Source organism: Magnolia sinica, chromosome 5 (assembly GCF_029962835.1).
Source record: "Magnolia sinica isolate HGM2019 chromosome 5, MsV1, whole genome shotgun sequence".
In the NCBI taxonomy this organism is placed as follows: Eukaryota; Viridiplantae; Streptophyta; class Magnoliopsida; order Magnoliales; family Magnoliaceae; genus Magnolia; species Magnolia sinica.
Window position 1 is genome coordinate 99,022,716 of NC_080577.1, and position 15,219 is coordinate 99,037,934.

Genomic DNA, 15,219 nt, shown 5'->3' on the forward strand with positions numbered 1-15,219 from the left:
TATGATTAAGAACACGCTGCTGGTTCTCTTGCAAAAAGGGAAGGTAGCACATACAGCACGAGATCAAAATTTCTACCGCATGAAGCCATATGGGGCCCTATAATTAGAAGGCACCATCCATTTCTTGATATTGTTACAAAGAAGCACAAGGACTGGGAAGGACATATCCGCACACCTGAGCTGAGAATGCTGTATGATTTTTAGCTGCCTTGGGTTGAAGCCGGAGTAGGGGCTGCAGCATTATCAGTTTCTTTACTGGAAGCCTTCGCCTTGAGATAGGAGCGGGCCACTTCTAACATCAGCTCGACTTCCTTCTTGTACTGCAGCACACGAATAATGTAGTAGAGATGTATAACAGTTTGACAATATATGGGAAATTGGATTTTATACACTAGCCATTAAAATAAAGCTTGTCACTTCTATAACAGTGCCTACTAAAGTTGCATTCCAAACACCACTCATACTGGTTCTACTAATTTTAAGCCTTTAGCTGCTGGAAAACTCCAACAAGAAAATAAAATGCTAATAACTTCCAGTAAAGTGTTGCTGTGGTTCAGTGAACACACAGTAAAGTGTTGCTGTGGTTCAGTGAACACATCAGTCTTCTTGAAATCAAGAAATTCCAAGCTTTGGGAAGTTAGAAATCTGGTACAGATTGTTAAGAGATCTGTTATGTAGTGAGTAACAGAACAGTGCAGGAAAAGTACTGCCGAGATTCTAGAAGGATGGAACCTTATGAGCTTAGTTTGCAGACAAAAGAGAGGAATCTTCAAGTAAAGGCGATCTCTGTGTTGCAACAAGATCTCCTTTCCCGACAGTGAAACAAGAAGATGGGAGCACTCCAACGACAGGAGAGCATCGAAAGAATATTCTAATGTCTCCAAGAAATCAATGCCAAAGTTAGTCAACTCATGCACACTAGCTACCAAGTAAAGAAAAGGAAACAGCCAGATCCAAGGAAAACCATCACCATCATCGAAGGCTTATCCTAACTAATTGCTGTTGGCCACATGAATCCTTTTCCACCATTCCACTCTATCAAGGGCCCTAACTTCAGTTAGAGCATAGGTCATCAAGTCTTTTTCTTACTACCTCTGCCCACGTGCTTTTGAGCCTTCCCCTTGCCCTTTTAGAGCCTTCAATTTGTACCCACTCCTAACTGGTATGGTTCTTGTCTCTGTTGCATATGACCAAACCATCTAAAAGTCTACTTTCCTTCGTCTTATTACCTATTGGTGGAGGTGCTACTCTTAAATTCTCTTGAATGCATTAATTTATAATTCTATCCCTCGTCTTGCTACTCATCCATCTCAACATCCTGATTTCGGCTACACATACAATGAGTATATTGCTCCTTCACTGCCCAACATTCTTTCCTGTAAAGCACACAGCTGGTCTTATAGCCATCCTATAAATTTCCTTTCAGTTTTGAGTATCCAAGGAAAACCATCTGCAAAGAAAAATATTTGGCAAATCTGCTACCACAGAAAATACAAATATAATAACCTAACATTGCTTCCAGCTTGAGAGTCAAGTTGATTAGTGTGTGCCCTCTCCAAAGGAAGACCTGGGATTGAATCCTGCTGATTTGGTGATGGGTGTTGCGGCTTGGAGAACCAACCAAAGGAAAAAAAATGGTGCACAGAAATGGATATGAGCAGCGATACAACTATGCACTTCTCGAAAGCTACGATGTGAATAACGATAGGACTTGGGAGACAGTTTATATTGTATTACTTCTTTTATTGGGAATGCCAGGAGATGGATGTTTGGGGCAAGAAAGCTCAACACTGACTTATGCACTAGGATAACAAATGCTGACCAGTACGAGTGAGAGTGGTTAAACACTTTTAGCAGGAAAATGAATTAGAAGAGAAATGATGCAGTGATTCCTTAGGATATACAGACCTCATTGACAGTGCCAGTCCTTATCTTAGATTGCATCACACACCATTTCTTGAAATGTACACCTGCAACAGGTCTGCAAATTCAGTATTGTTTGAAACCACAACTACCCGCCATTAGATGCTTACAAAAACAAAATATAATAAGAGTTTATGTTAAAAATTCAGAATCTACTCAGAAATCCTACTGATATTTCCAAGTTCGACTCAGCCAGAATTCAGTGGAATTGTGGAGGAGATATATATATGTGTGTGTGTGTGTGTGTGTGTGTGTGTGTGTGTGTGTGTGTGGACATAAACAAATGATATTTTCTAATACATAGGCGAACCAATAATTGATTCGGTCCCCTTTTTTTTTAAAAAAAATAAATTACAAAACAAATAAAAGAAGAACAGAAAAAAAAAAAAAGAAAAAAAAAAAAAAGAAGAAGCAAAAAAAGAATCACCACACAAGAGCGTTTGTTATTCTGTTTGTGAAAGCAAATAGTAAACCCAATAAATGTGCCCTGCTGAGTGGCTTTCATTAATTTTTGGGAACATATTACAGTCAAGGTTGTGGTTTGGCATAGGCCTTTAATTCCATCCCTTGGGAAAAACCTTGATTAAAAGGAAAAACTAGGAAGCTATCCTTCCTACATGATGGCATTATTAGTCCTAATATATGGTCCTTTGTCCTCAAAGTGTCCGAATCTTCAATTACGGTGGCTTGTTGTAGCCTTAGCACATACGAACGGTTGCTCGATTCCCATTGATTCCATTTTCAGAGGTTTATTGGATATCACGTGGAGATCTCATATTCCTCTCACAATGATAACCTAATTTTTTATGCTAGAGAATCCAAACTATGAAAAAGTCTAATAATTGCTTTACATATTTATTTTTGTAGTCAAGTATCATATATAAACGCAATGAGAAGGTGCAGCATGTGCGTGACATGATAGCATGATACGATTAATGATTTGATGCATCACTCAGTCATTTACTTGACAGTATTAAAGTGCCCAATATTCAACCAAGGTCTCAGCCAATGGCAAGAAGCCTAAATTTATATTAAAAGAATACTCGCAACAACAAAAAATAAATAAATGATAATGATAGTGACAATGATGAGATGAAGTTGGAGGCAAGGAGAAAGGAAACTTACCCACTTTTACATCTATAGCACAAGAAGATTCAGACTTTGTTTCTAAAAACCATCTACAGTGAACCTGAAACAGCACCGACATTGCTGGGGTCAGTGTTCATGCAAATCTAAGTGTGCGCTGCTGCTGCTGCTGCTGCTGTGTGTGTGTTGTGGCCAAGGAGGGTGTGTTGTGGCCAAGGAGGATGAATTTACATGAGATGTGTATGATGAGCAAAACTGTTAATTCATCTGGGACAAGACAAGCATGAATGTGTTAGAGACCAAAAATAATAGTGATCGGATAATAAAGGTCACATTATCACCACAATCAATTAAGTTTTCTGCATGACAATTTTTCTAAGAATATTAAGATTGTCCAATCACCACGACTTTCGGTCTATGGTAGATGCATACATCCATATGATGAAAGAACAGTTTGGATCTTCATATAAATGCGATATGTGCAGTACAAAATCTTGAGAGGACAAAAACTGTCAACCCAAGTGCGGATTGAATCACCCACTAACACAAATCAAAAGAATATGTTCGCATAGAGAGAGAGAGAGAGAGAGAGAGAGAGAGAGAGAGAGAGAGAGAGAGAGTTTATAATCAATTATATCTTCTTTTTTTAAAAATTTAAAGTTAATTAATCACTTCAATTTAATAAGTAGAAATCAAGATAAGCTACTTGAGGCATAAGTAGCTTATCTTAAGTAACTTATGATCCAAACGCCCCCTAAGTGTATGAACTATAGTTTATATACAAATAGCAAATAGATTGTGCAATTTGTATACAAAATGATGAATATTGTTGTTGTTGTTGTTTTAGATATTGTATGCATGGTATTATATATTATGTACATGCTGTTGATAAATTTGCACATCCTAAATACAAATTACATTACAACCCAATCAACACTACTTGCATTTGTTTTCTTCCTTTTATCCTGTGGGGTTCTGGCGGTCGTCAGTTTTGGGTGGGCTGACTAGTTAGATGCTTTTAGCAGTTATCTGCAGGAAGATAATAAGAATGCTACCTGCGTACTGATTCTTGAAGAAGGGAAAGGAGGTGGTCTTTTTTGTTCTAAAAACAAAAACAGTTTGAGAAGGGGGGTTTGGGCGGTTGGGTATGGTGATTAGGTAACAATGGAGAAAACTGTGAGTCCAGCCCCATTTCCAGTTTTAGACTGTTTGTTATGTTGGCAGTGCGCTTGGCACCAGGAATTATGTACACCTCCGTGTACCTACTTGTACATGCCAAGGGTATCCAGATCTAGACGCTGCATGGATACTTATAGGATACACTTTAACCGCATACTAATAAACCAGGTTTTTCCATTTCCATGAATCCTAATAATCTTCACATGGTACCAACGTGTTGGATCTTGGATGAAATACCTGTATACTTGCGCTGGATTTTGGGGGAAATGTGGTAGTATATCTATTCTCATATCCATGACTATATCTGAGCATCAACGTCAAAGTCTTATAAAGGGTAAAACATATGCTAAATTTAAGCAGTCGCCACCAATTTGGTTTGAGCCCACTGGTAACTGGTAGACAGTGTGTTTCAATATTGAGGTTCCAGGTTCAATCCCATTCCCATCTACCTATTATATATAAAAAAAAAAATTAAAAAAAAAAAAAAACAATGTTCATAAACAGGTAACTCAGAATAGACCACCTCAAGCCAAATGAGTGAATGGATCAACTAATTGAGAAACCTTAACAGAAAATTTGTAAAATCTTATAGGTGTGCAATGTGCTAGGTTAAATTAGGACAGAGAAAAGGTTTAATAGAGAAGAAGCGATTGAAGAATAGAACTAAGGTGGTTAAAGAAAAATGAGATGACAAAAGTCAAGAGAACTTAGAAAGGCAGACCATAACTGAGATCTTCATGTGAGGAGAGAACAAGAGAAGACAATAAATGGAGAGCTAGAAACAATTGTCGATTACATTATCTTAGAAATCATACATCCACTCTTGCCTAATCATCAGAGATACGGTGAAAAATTGGTGCATCCATAGAAGATATTGATGAATTCTTCAAAAGCTTGTAAAGACCTGTTCAGCGTTTTTTTTTTTTTGTCAGAAAAAAGAAATGCCTAATATTTTAGAGATTAGCTCATTTATGGTAATTTGTGATGTATTTGCTGAAATCTGAACCAGCTCAGCATGTTTTACCACCAAAATCAAGACACCACAGCTTAGGCAGGGAGGTGGAGTGAATAGGAAGATGGACATGGACACTCCAGTCTTCTTGCATTTGCCCTTCATTTCAGCCAGCTTATTTATCTTCCGAAACTAAGCCATCGTTACTGAGCAAGTTTTCAAGACAAAACAAAGAAAGACAACACACGACTTCTGAAATTGTGCTTCCTTCTTGCATCCAAAGGCTGTCACATCATGACTTTTACCTTTCACATTCTGAATTCAAGAATAGATAGATAACACTTTCAATTAAAAGAAAAAAGTAAATTTGATAGGAGAAAAAAATTCTAAATTTGACAGAATCATTAACTTCAAGAGCATAATAGACACAAGTTCAAGATAAATTTAGCTCAGGAAATTCTAGATACCTCAAAGTAAGACCCAAATGGAACATCATGTGCCTGTTGCACTGTCTCGAACGCCTGAAACAGGAGGATATAGTAGGTCAAAGTTCTATGAGTCATTAGTAGAAAACCACACAAGCTAGCAACTAGAACTGAATGTTGAGTCAATAAACATACCAGGGTTCTTTTATCAGCTGACAGAACAGCATGCTGCCACTCTGTCATGGCAGAGTCAGGAGGACACATGGGACTACTACAAAGTGCTCTGAAGGTTATTTCTCTGACCTGACCATCAAATTCGTCTGCAGCATGCCATTGGCCCAACTGGAGGCAACAGAAACATAAACACTGAAAGCATCAGATTACTGCATACAGGTATCAGTCAGAAATCAAATATCTCATCTAATATTGTTCTGATTTATGCTGAAGTACATTTCTGTCACTGTGCACTACAATCTACCAAAGTATCACTAAGAGCATAATCACCATCTAAGCCTTATCCCAATTAATTGGGATTAGCTACATGAATCCTTTGCTGCCATTCCACTCTATCAAGGGCCATACCTTTAGTTAGACCATACGTCATCAAGTCTATTCTTACTATGATGAGGACATTTGAGCACCATACCAGTGGAGGGCTAAGTTGGTCTCCTTATGGCTAGACGACCATTACATAGGACCACTTGGCCCAATTCACATTCCTAGCTACGTTGACAACTCCATGTGCATGTTCATGCATATTTGAGGATCCCACACTAGCAAGATGCACATGCATTGCATATAGGAGCTTGATGGACACATCGGACTGTTGGATCGAGTGGACATGATGATCAGACCTTTGGATTTCAACTGTAGATCATTCTGACAGTTGGATTATCATCATCAGACATCTTGACCGTGGACCCCATAGGCAATGAAATAGTTTAGTTGTTTAGTTTGTTTACATGTTTCGTTATTTTTGGTGGAACTCATATTTGTGTTGAGATTAGGGAGTTAGGAACAACTTTTAATTCTTTAAGTGTCTTTTGTAATAAGTCTTTTTTGAGACAATAAAGAGTTGGACATCCCCACCCTAGCCATTATGCATGTTATTATTAATGAAAGAGATTTCTCTCATTTTCCTTTGAGATTGAGCAAAAAGAATCATCCCTCCCGTGATTGGATTGATGGTGCGAAACCACGGGGAGCAATTCCCTAGTTATCTTTTCTACCTTTCTCTCTTCTCAACAAGGTATCTTCTCTCATCTTCTTCTTTTCTTCCTTCTTCTTCTTCTTCTTCTTGTTTTTTTTTTTCTTTCTTTTTTTTTTTTTTCTTTTTTTTTGTTACCATCCAAATCCCTACCCAGCCAAACCCTAACCCAAACTACGCCAAGCTCAAACCTGTGTCTATACAACTGTACGAACACACGTGTGGGTTGTCTATACGAACGATTCCCTTCTCCCTTGTCCCTCTTGCTTCGTTACCTCCATTCCCCTCTATTCATTGTCCCTTATTTCAATCCTAACTCAAAAACCAACTTAGATTCTAGAATCTCAAACCCTAATTTTCAAAACCTCCAATTTTTCCAAACCCAAATCCCTAAAATCTAAAAATCCTTTGTCCAAATCATAAATTCCTAACTCCCACAACCTGAAACCCACATTCCCAATTCTAGAAACCCTTTAGTCCTAAAACCCTTTACTCAAAATCTAAAATCCCAACCCAAAACCTCAACCATAATGTTCCAACCTTAATTCCTCTAAGCCTAGATACCCCAAACCCATTTCCTACATTCACTAGCCTTTAAACCGCCCTAACATGTTAAAACTCATATATGACACATGATTTCCATTGAATTCAAAATTAACACTATGCTAGGATGGGGGATATATCTCCCATAGGTCTTGGTTAATCAATAATTTATGAGACTCGCATTGCGGGACTGTCATAGGCTTGAATTTGGACATGTCATGAATCTGAAATTCCTGAATTTATGGTAAATTAGCTTTATTTTGTCGTTCCATTGCTTTAGTTAATCTGTCTTTTAATTTCATGGCATCATATTAGGTTAGATCATTCCATCATGCATCATACTACCTCCATCCATGTACTTTTGGCCTTCCACTTACTCTTTTAGAGCCTTCAGCTAGTACCAACTCACTCGTAACCGGTGCGGGTCTTGGTTTCCATTGCATGTGTGACCGAACCATCTAAGTCTAATTTCCCTCATCTTATTACCTAGTGGTGCTACTCCTAAGTTCACTCAAAGTATCACTCAGAACATTAATACCATTTATTCCTAAGGTGTACGGATTTGCTCCGCACATACAAAACAGCCACCCATGCATGCATAGACATGCTGACATATGGGTCTTGATAACTCTTAAGCCAAAAGAGTCCGAGAATCACATGTTCAGCATATTCAAGAAAGGCAAGCACATAACTGCCTGTACTTTGAAAATGGTGGGTCATAAAAGAGTACCACTAGGCATTGCCTTTTTTTAATAATAATATTTCCATCTTCTGGTCAATAGCTAATAAAAATAATTGTTCAAATGTGAAATGCTCCTGGGATTTTCTGAAAGAAAGGATGCAAAACAATAGGTCATGTCCGTGATTTTCGGAGATGAGTTTATATCGGTACTTCGAACGGCCACAAGAAAGCTTCTACTTTTTCTATAGAGAAATAATGGTAGAAAATTGGATGGTTTTTGTTATGCAAAGAGACTAATTTACTAAACCCACCAGCAACCTACATGTCTGAGAATTGCAATGATCCAAACAGATAGCAGGGACACCATTAGAAAATTCCAACAATGTTAAATAATTATTGCTGAACCCAAAGAAGGTCCCCACAAATATATAATCTTAGAGGTTGCTGTACCACTTACATTAAGATTAGTATCCTTTCGTAATGCCCTGTACTCCTGTATAAACTTTGAATCGTCACTTAGTAAAATATTAAAGAACTGCTCAGCTGTGCAAGGGAAAACATCCTGGGGAGAAAAATTAGCGGGCTCATGAGAAAGAAAATTGATTCTTTGCAACAATTCAACCGTAAAGGACAAGGGATACATACATTGACAATACCAACTAGAACTTCTTCTTTGATGAAAGCTTGGAACTTTTCAATCTTGGGAGCATCATCTTCGGGAGTTTTTTTCTGCCTTCTGGGACCTCTTACAGAGCTGCTCTGTGCACGCAAATCAGACTGTGCCTTCTCCTACATTTCCATCAAGAACAAGAAGTGGAAATAGTATGGATCTCTTCAGTCCAAGTATTAAATCAGCAAAGCTAAACTGAAAATCATAAGGCATAAGGCTGTATGAATTGAATACCAGCTCCAAAATTGCAGAAGGTTGAAAAGAAACCAAAGAAAACACGCACACATTTCAATACATGTTAAATATGAACAATGACATAATCGGCAAGGATTTCAAAGAATAAAAAAGCGGTGGCCCCTGAAGAGCTAAAATTTGCAAATTCTATATAGTGTAAGAGTGCAATATGTTCAAAATCATCGGCCACCACTACTAAAAGTTTTAAAGGCAACTAAAGAGATTTTTTTTTTCTTCACACACACCCCACACACTCACGCCACAGTGGGATTTCACCACCTATGGATACTCGAACCCTTGACCGGGTGTTGAAACTCCTCAGAGTCTACCGCCGGAGCAAGAGTACAAAAGAAGAAGAAGAAGCAATAATTGTATAACCTGCTTATATACATCAAGTTTCATGTCACCTCCTAATTTTCTCATCCATAAAACATCAGCTCACCAAATTACCCTTACAGTTTTTAAGATAAAACAAGTCTCTAAGCAATCATATTTGAGGCAACATGCATTATGAAAATAAAGAAAGGAATATACCTTCTTTTCGGCTTCTTCCATGTGTCGAAAGTTCTTTAATGCACGTTGTAGAGCTCTTAATGCATGATTTCTGTTCCAAAATGATGCAAATTTATATCTGACTCTACCTGAGAAATGGACAAGTGGAAATCATACCCATATAAACAATTTTCTAATTATATCAAAAGTATTCATCACTGTAATATGGCTATTCTAGTAGGATAAAGAGAGCTTATTTATTTATGTCAGTAAGAAAATAAACCATGCTAGCATACCTATCAATAAATTATTCAGAATTTCAAAATAAAAGCATTACAGGAAAATAGCCTAAAACATAGGATCATATTTTCAACTTCATTCTGACCATTGTTTAAAACTTGGTGAGTTGACTCAGATCAGGAAAAAAAAAAAAGGCTGATTCATACTTATGCATCAGTCCCATACAAAAATCAGCCAAATCAGCCAAGTTCTGCATTGACTTGACCAATCCACCGAGCCATGAAAACTCAGCCGAGTCAATTTGTCTTATAAAATTGCTTAATCAAGAGCAATTCTTGTTCAGAACAAGTTTTCTTTACTTTTACAATAGTCTCTGGAGGCTGAGTTCCCTATCAGAAGGGAGCTTGCCTGTTTGGAACTTGGTTTCTAGATGTGGGGATCGATGGTCTATCCAAGCCATTGGTCCAACGGCCCCCATCGTGGATGGACCATTCCCACAATATCCTCTAAATTTGTTGACTCTAACATTCCCGTTGTTGCATGCAACTGCATGGTTAAAAAGAAATGTATGAACGAACCACATTCAATAGAGGAAAAACCAAAGATACGATGACTAGGATCTTCCAATTTGGGAGATTTTTGGGGAATGGTCCACAAATGATGGAGCCGATTAGATCAATGGCTTGGATAGACCAACCATTGGCCCCACATCTACAAACTAAGCCTCAAGTCTCTGACATTTTATGACATTTTCAATTCGTCATCTGTTAATATCCTTTCTAAATCATAATCTCCTCCTCCTTTGTAAGCCCGCAACTTGCAACACTCAAAGCTAGACTGGTAAAAGAATCGAGATTCAAACAAAACTACACTTCAAGGAATTGTGCAAGATCTATAGATATGAATTGACAACTTTTATTGTTGAATGTGTTAGCTGTTAACTCCTTTTCCTATCTACACTGATCTTATGGTATGTGTTTCTCCAAAGAACAGATACTCGTGACTTTTTTTCCCTTTTGCTTTTTAGCATAAATACACACGTAAGGAATTTTGATAAAGCCTACACCCACTTCCCATGTTTTAAAGAGAACCTCATGTGGCTAAGGGGCCCACACATTGGACATCTCTCCCGTGTAATAAGCAAAGGGCCAATCCTCAATGGATTTGAGCGGTTTTGAAGGGAATGGAAGAAGAAGAGAGAAGAAGAGAAGAAGAGAGAAGAGAGGAAGAAAAAAGAGTTTGAGAGATAAAGGGCTTGTTGTGTCTTAGAGCCCACATAACCCTAACACGCCAACTTCTATTATATTAGAAGAGAGAGCAATCTTACATACTCTAGAGGAACACAAAAGACTATGCACTCACACACTAACACTAACATAATATACATACACTATTGTATTATCTTTCTATACTCCCCCTCAAGTTGGAGCATAAATGTCAATCATGCCCAACTTGCTAGTAATATAGAGAAGAGCATCCCCACTGAGAGACTTGGTTAGGACATCGACCAATTGGGCCCTAGAGCGAACAAAAGGAGTTATAATTTCCTTGCTAGTCACTTTCTCCTGAATGAAGTGACAGTCCACCTCAATGTGCTTCGTGTGCTCATGAAACATCGAATTAATGGCAATGTGAATGTAAACCTAATTATCATAGTGCAAAGGAATGGGACTTGAAGGAGTATAGCCAAGTTCTTGTAAAAGGGTTTGAAGCCAAACAAGTTCACATGTTGCATGAGTCATCGCCCTATACTCAGCTTCAGCGGAAGAGCACGCAACAACGGACTGCTTCTTACTCTTCCATGTGACAAGATTGTCACCAACGAACGTACGATATCCAGATGTAGATCGTTGATCATGTAGACTTCTAGCACAATCAACATCGGAGTAGCCCGAAAGATAAAGATGCTCGTGCTGCTAAAAGAGTGAACCCTTACCTGAGGTGGACTTAAGATACCCAAGGATATGATACACAGCTATTAGATGGGTGGTGCGAGGGGTATGCATGAATTGACTAACATCACCAACGGCAAAAGAAAGATCCAGTCAGGTGATAGAGTGAGATAAATAAGGTGGCCGACCAACTGGCGGTACATCCTTGGATCAAACATGCAAGCACCATCATCAGGAGTGAGTTTCATAGTAATATCCATAGGTGTAGCAGCAGGCTTACATCCTAGAATCCCTAACTCAGAGAAAAGATCGAGTATATTTTCGCTAAGAGAGAACCACACATGACTTCGACCAAGCAACTTCAATCCCCAAGAAGTACCAAAGAGTCCCTAGGTCTTTGATCTCAAAACGAGTTTTGAGAAAAGATTTAACATCCATCATTCCCTTTGTATCATCTCCAGATAGGACAGTGTCATCCACATAGACAATGAGAACCATAACTCCTATGGGCCGACGACAAATGAACGGAGAAGGATCAGCTTGGCTTCGAATAAATCAAAAGTCCGGAAGAGTACTATTGAACTTGTCAAACCAAGCACGTGGGGATTGTTTGAGACCATAAATTGATTTCTTTAGTCGATGCACAAGGGGTGAATCATGAGAGCCGTAAGGCATAAAAAAAATAAAATAAAATAAAAAACTGGTGGTTGATCTATATATACCTCTTCAACAAGATCACCGTGTGAGAAAGCATTTTTCACATCTAATTGAAATAAGGGTCACGACAAGTTTGCAGCCACAGAGATAACTACACAAATAGAGTTAAGTTTTGCCACAAGAGAGAATGTCTCAAAATATTCCACACCATATGCTTGAGTAAAACCCTTTACAACCAATCATGCCTTATAACGATGGACAAAACCATCGAAATGATACTTGGTGGTGTAAACCCATCAGCATCCAACAGTTTGTTTTCCCTCAGGTAAAGAGACCGGCTCCTAGGTATTGTTCTTCTTCAAAGCCTGCATTTCTTCCATTATAGCGTTATTCTAGTCAGGGTTACACATGGCTTCCCTCAAATTACACGGGGTAGCATAGGAGGATATGGAAGCTGCAAAAGACCAAAAAGAAGGTGAAAGATGATGGGAGGAGACAAAATTACTTATGGGATGCTTTGTACAAGAGCGGGAAGGCTTACGTAAAGTGCTGGAAAGATCATCATGAGTATGAGGGTGAGAGCTTATACCTAAACCACCAACAAAAGCGGACGAACTGGTAAGTGGGTGATCAGTAGAAGTTTTAGTTCATTGATGATACACAAGAATCGGCTTTGGAATAGATGGGGGTGACACCACATCATTAATGGGACAAACAACTAGAAGAGGTATAAAATCAGACTGTATAACCTCCCCTAGCAAAAGGATTGTTCGGAGATCTCCCCTCAGCAGAAAAGTATGGAATCTCTTCAAAGAAGGTGACATCTATAGACAGATACCTTCTACGAGTAGAGGATCATAACAATTATACCCCCTTTGAGACCCAGCGTAACCTAAGAAAACACACGTTATGGCCCGAGGACTCAACGTATCATTGCTCCCATCAAGAGTTTGAACGAAGCATGTACACCCAAAAACTTTAGGGGGTAACGGGAATGGTTTGTCCTATGGGAGCAAGATTTCAAATGAAGACTTGTGTGACAATATTCGAGATAGAATGCGATTAATCAGAAAAACAACAATAAGGCATCATCCTAAAGTCATTTTGGAAGATTCGTTTTGGACCAAGTAGGAGCGTACGAGTAACTTCAAGCAAGAGATGGTTCTTTCGCTCAGCTACACCATTTTGTTGAAGGGTGTGAGGATATGTTGTACGGGACAAGGAACCATGATCCTACAAGAAAGACAAAAAAACATTCAACATATACTCGCTCCCATTATCAGAATGTAAAGTTTTTGTGGGGCATTGAAATTGGTTGACACTTCATTGTAAAAGAGCTTAAAAATATCAAAAACTTCACCTTTGGATTTTAAGAGATAAACCTAGGTCATCTATGTGCAATCATCAATAAATGTAACAAAATATTTATATATAAAAAAGTGAGGTAACTGGAGCTAGGCCCCAAACATCCGAGTGGACCAACTCGAATAGCATGGGTTTCCTCTCAGATAAACTAGGAGGAAACATAGTCTAATGATATTTAAAGAGCTTGCAAGTTTCACAGTTCAAAGGTTTAGATACAAATATCGAAGGAAACAAAAGTTTTAACCTAAACACGAATGGATGCCTTAAACGACAATGCCATTGGGACACAAGCTCCTTATCTAAGGACAAGGCACTAGATGCTATTACATCTAGAGGTCCTGAAACACAGTGAGAGGGGAAGAAAGTTATTGAACAATTTAAGGATTCCGTAAGAACTAACAGTTAAGAGATTGAGAGGGAAACTAGGAACATGCAAAACGAAGGACAAGATCATAGTAGGAGAGAGCTTGATGGCATCAAATGCAAATACCGGAGTTTAGTTTCCATCATCAACAGTGACTGAGTGCAACTGGATAGAAGGGAGATAGGAGCTAAACATATTGCGCTTACAAGTCATGTTTGAGGTAACTCCAAAGTCGATGACCTAGGAAGGAGGAGAGGCCATATGAATAGCAATATCTAACTGGGTTATAGTGGCTCTGGAAGAGTTAGGGACTTCATGCACATGTAATCACATCAAGGCATCATAAACCTCAGAGACAAAAGAACATAATCACCTGAGGTAGACTTCTTTGCTGCAGTCGGATCTAAAGTCTGCTCAAAACTAATAGAGACACCACCAGCCACGGATACAACTACCTAACATGGGCGACCAACAAGGTCTCATCAATAATTGACAGGGTGGCTAGTACCCCCACAGTGAGTGCAATAGCAAGGACCATCACGTCCACATCCTCGTCCACTGCGGCCACAACTACCACATCCTCCTCAATCAACACCATGGCCCTTGCCTCGAGCACTCAATCCAGAATCACATCCACGTCCTTAAGCACTCTGTAGGAACTCTAGTGTCATGTTGGAATAAAGACCGATCCTCAACAGCATATGCAGATCAATTCGGGGAAACAAAAGGAGAGGTGAATGATGTAGTGACTCTTTGACACATTGCATAGATAGTTGTTAAAGAGGGAAGCGGATTCATGACAATAATTTGTCTTCGAACACCATGATAATCAAGGTTGAGCCTAGAAAGAAATGCATACTTTGGGTTTCTTTACGCTGCTTCCAAATGTGCTCATAGTCTTAGAGGTGTACACGAGTCGAACCAAGTCGAGCTTGGCATAGCTAGACTCGGCTTGGCCAGTAAATGACCCCAGCTCGAGCTCGGCTCGGCTCGGTCCTCAAGCTTGACTAGCCAGCTTGGTTCGGTTTAGTTAGCAACTCGGGCCAGTTCGAGTTGAGTTCAAGCCAAGATCAAGCCTCTGTGGCATTTTCTCAAACACATGGAGTGCACCTTCAATTTCTCACGGAATGTAAAGCAGCAGCATCGATTTACAGGTATTTCATCAAAGACTTAGTAGGCAACATAAAAAATCAAGATACAAGGACATTTGTTTCATATCCATATCTTCCTCGCCACTAGCCGACACTTCGTTGAGTCATTTCATCAAACACTTGCTGAGCAACATCAATATCAAAATAACCGAGTCAC

General features: G+C 38.9%; 1 protein-coding gene across 1 annotated transcript in view; it reads right to left on the minus strand.

The window, feature by feature from the left end:
- Window positions 1–15,219, minus strand: part of LOC131246408 (BAG-associated GRAM protein 1) — a 51,554-nt gene continuing 36,335 nt past the window's right edge. The window contains exons 11-18 of the mRNA XM_058246515.1: window positions 9,436–9,542; window positions 8,643–8,786; window positions 8,455–8,559; window positions 5,761–5,907; window positions 5,608–5,661; window positions 3,049–3,112; window positions 1,909–1,970; window positions 1–320 (exon numbers count right to left, since the gene is read on the minus strand). Coding sequence (XP_058102498.1) covers window positions 201–320; window positions 1,909–1,970; window positions 3,049–3,112; window positions 5,608–5,661; window positions 5,761–5,907; window positions 8,455–8,559; window positions 8,643–8,786; window positions 9,436–9,542 — 803 coding nt within the window. The 3' untranslated portion in view covers window positions 1–200. The remainder of the gene's footprint in view (window positions 321–1,908; window positions 1,971–3,048; window positions 3,113–5,607; window positions 5,662–5,760; window positions 5,908–8,454; window positions 8,560–8,642; window positions 8,787–9,435; window positions 9,543–15,219) is intronic.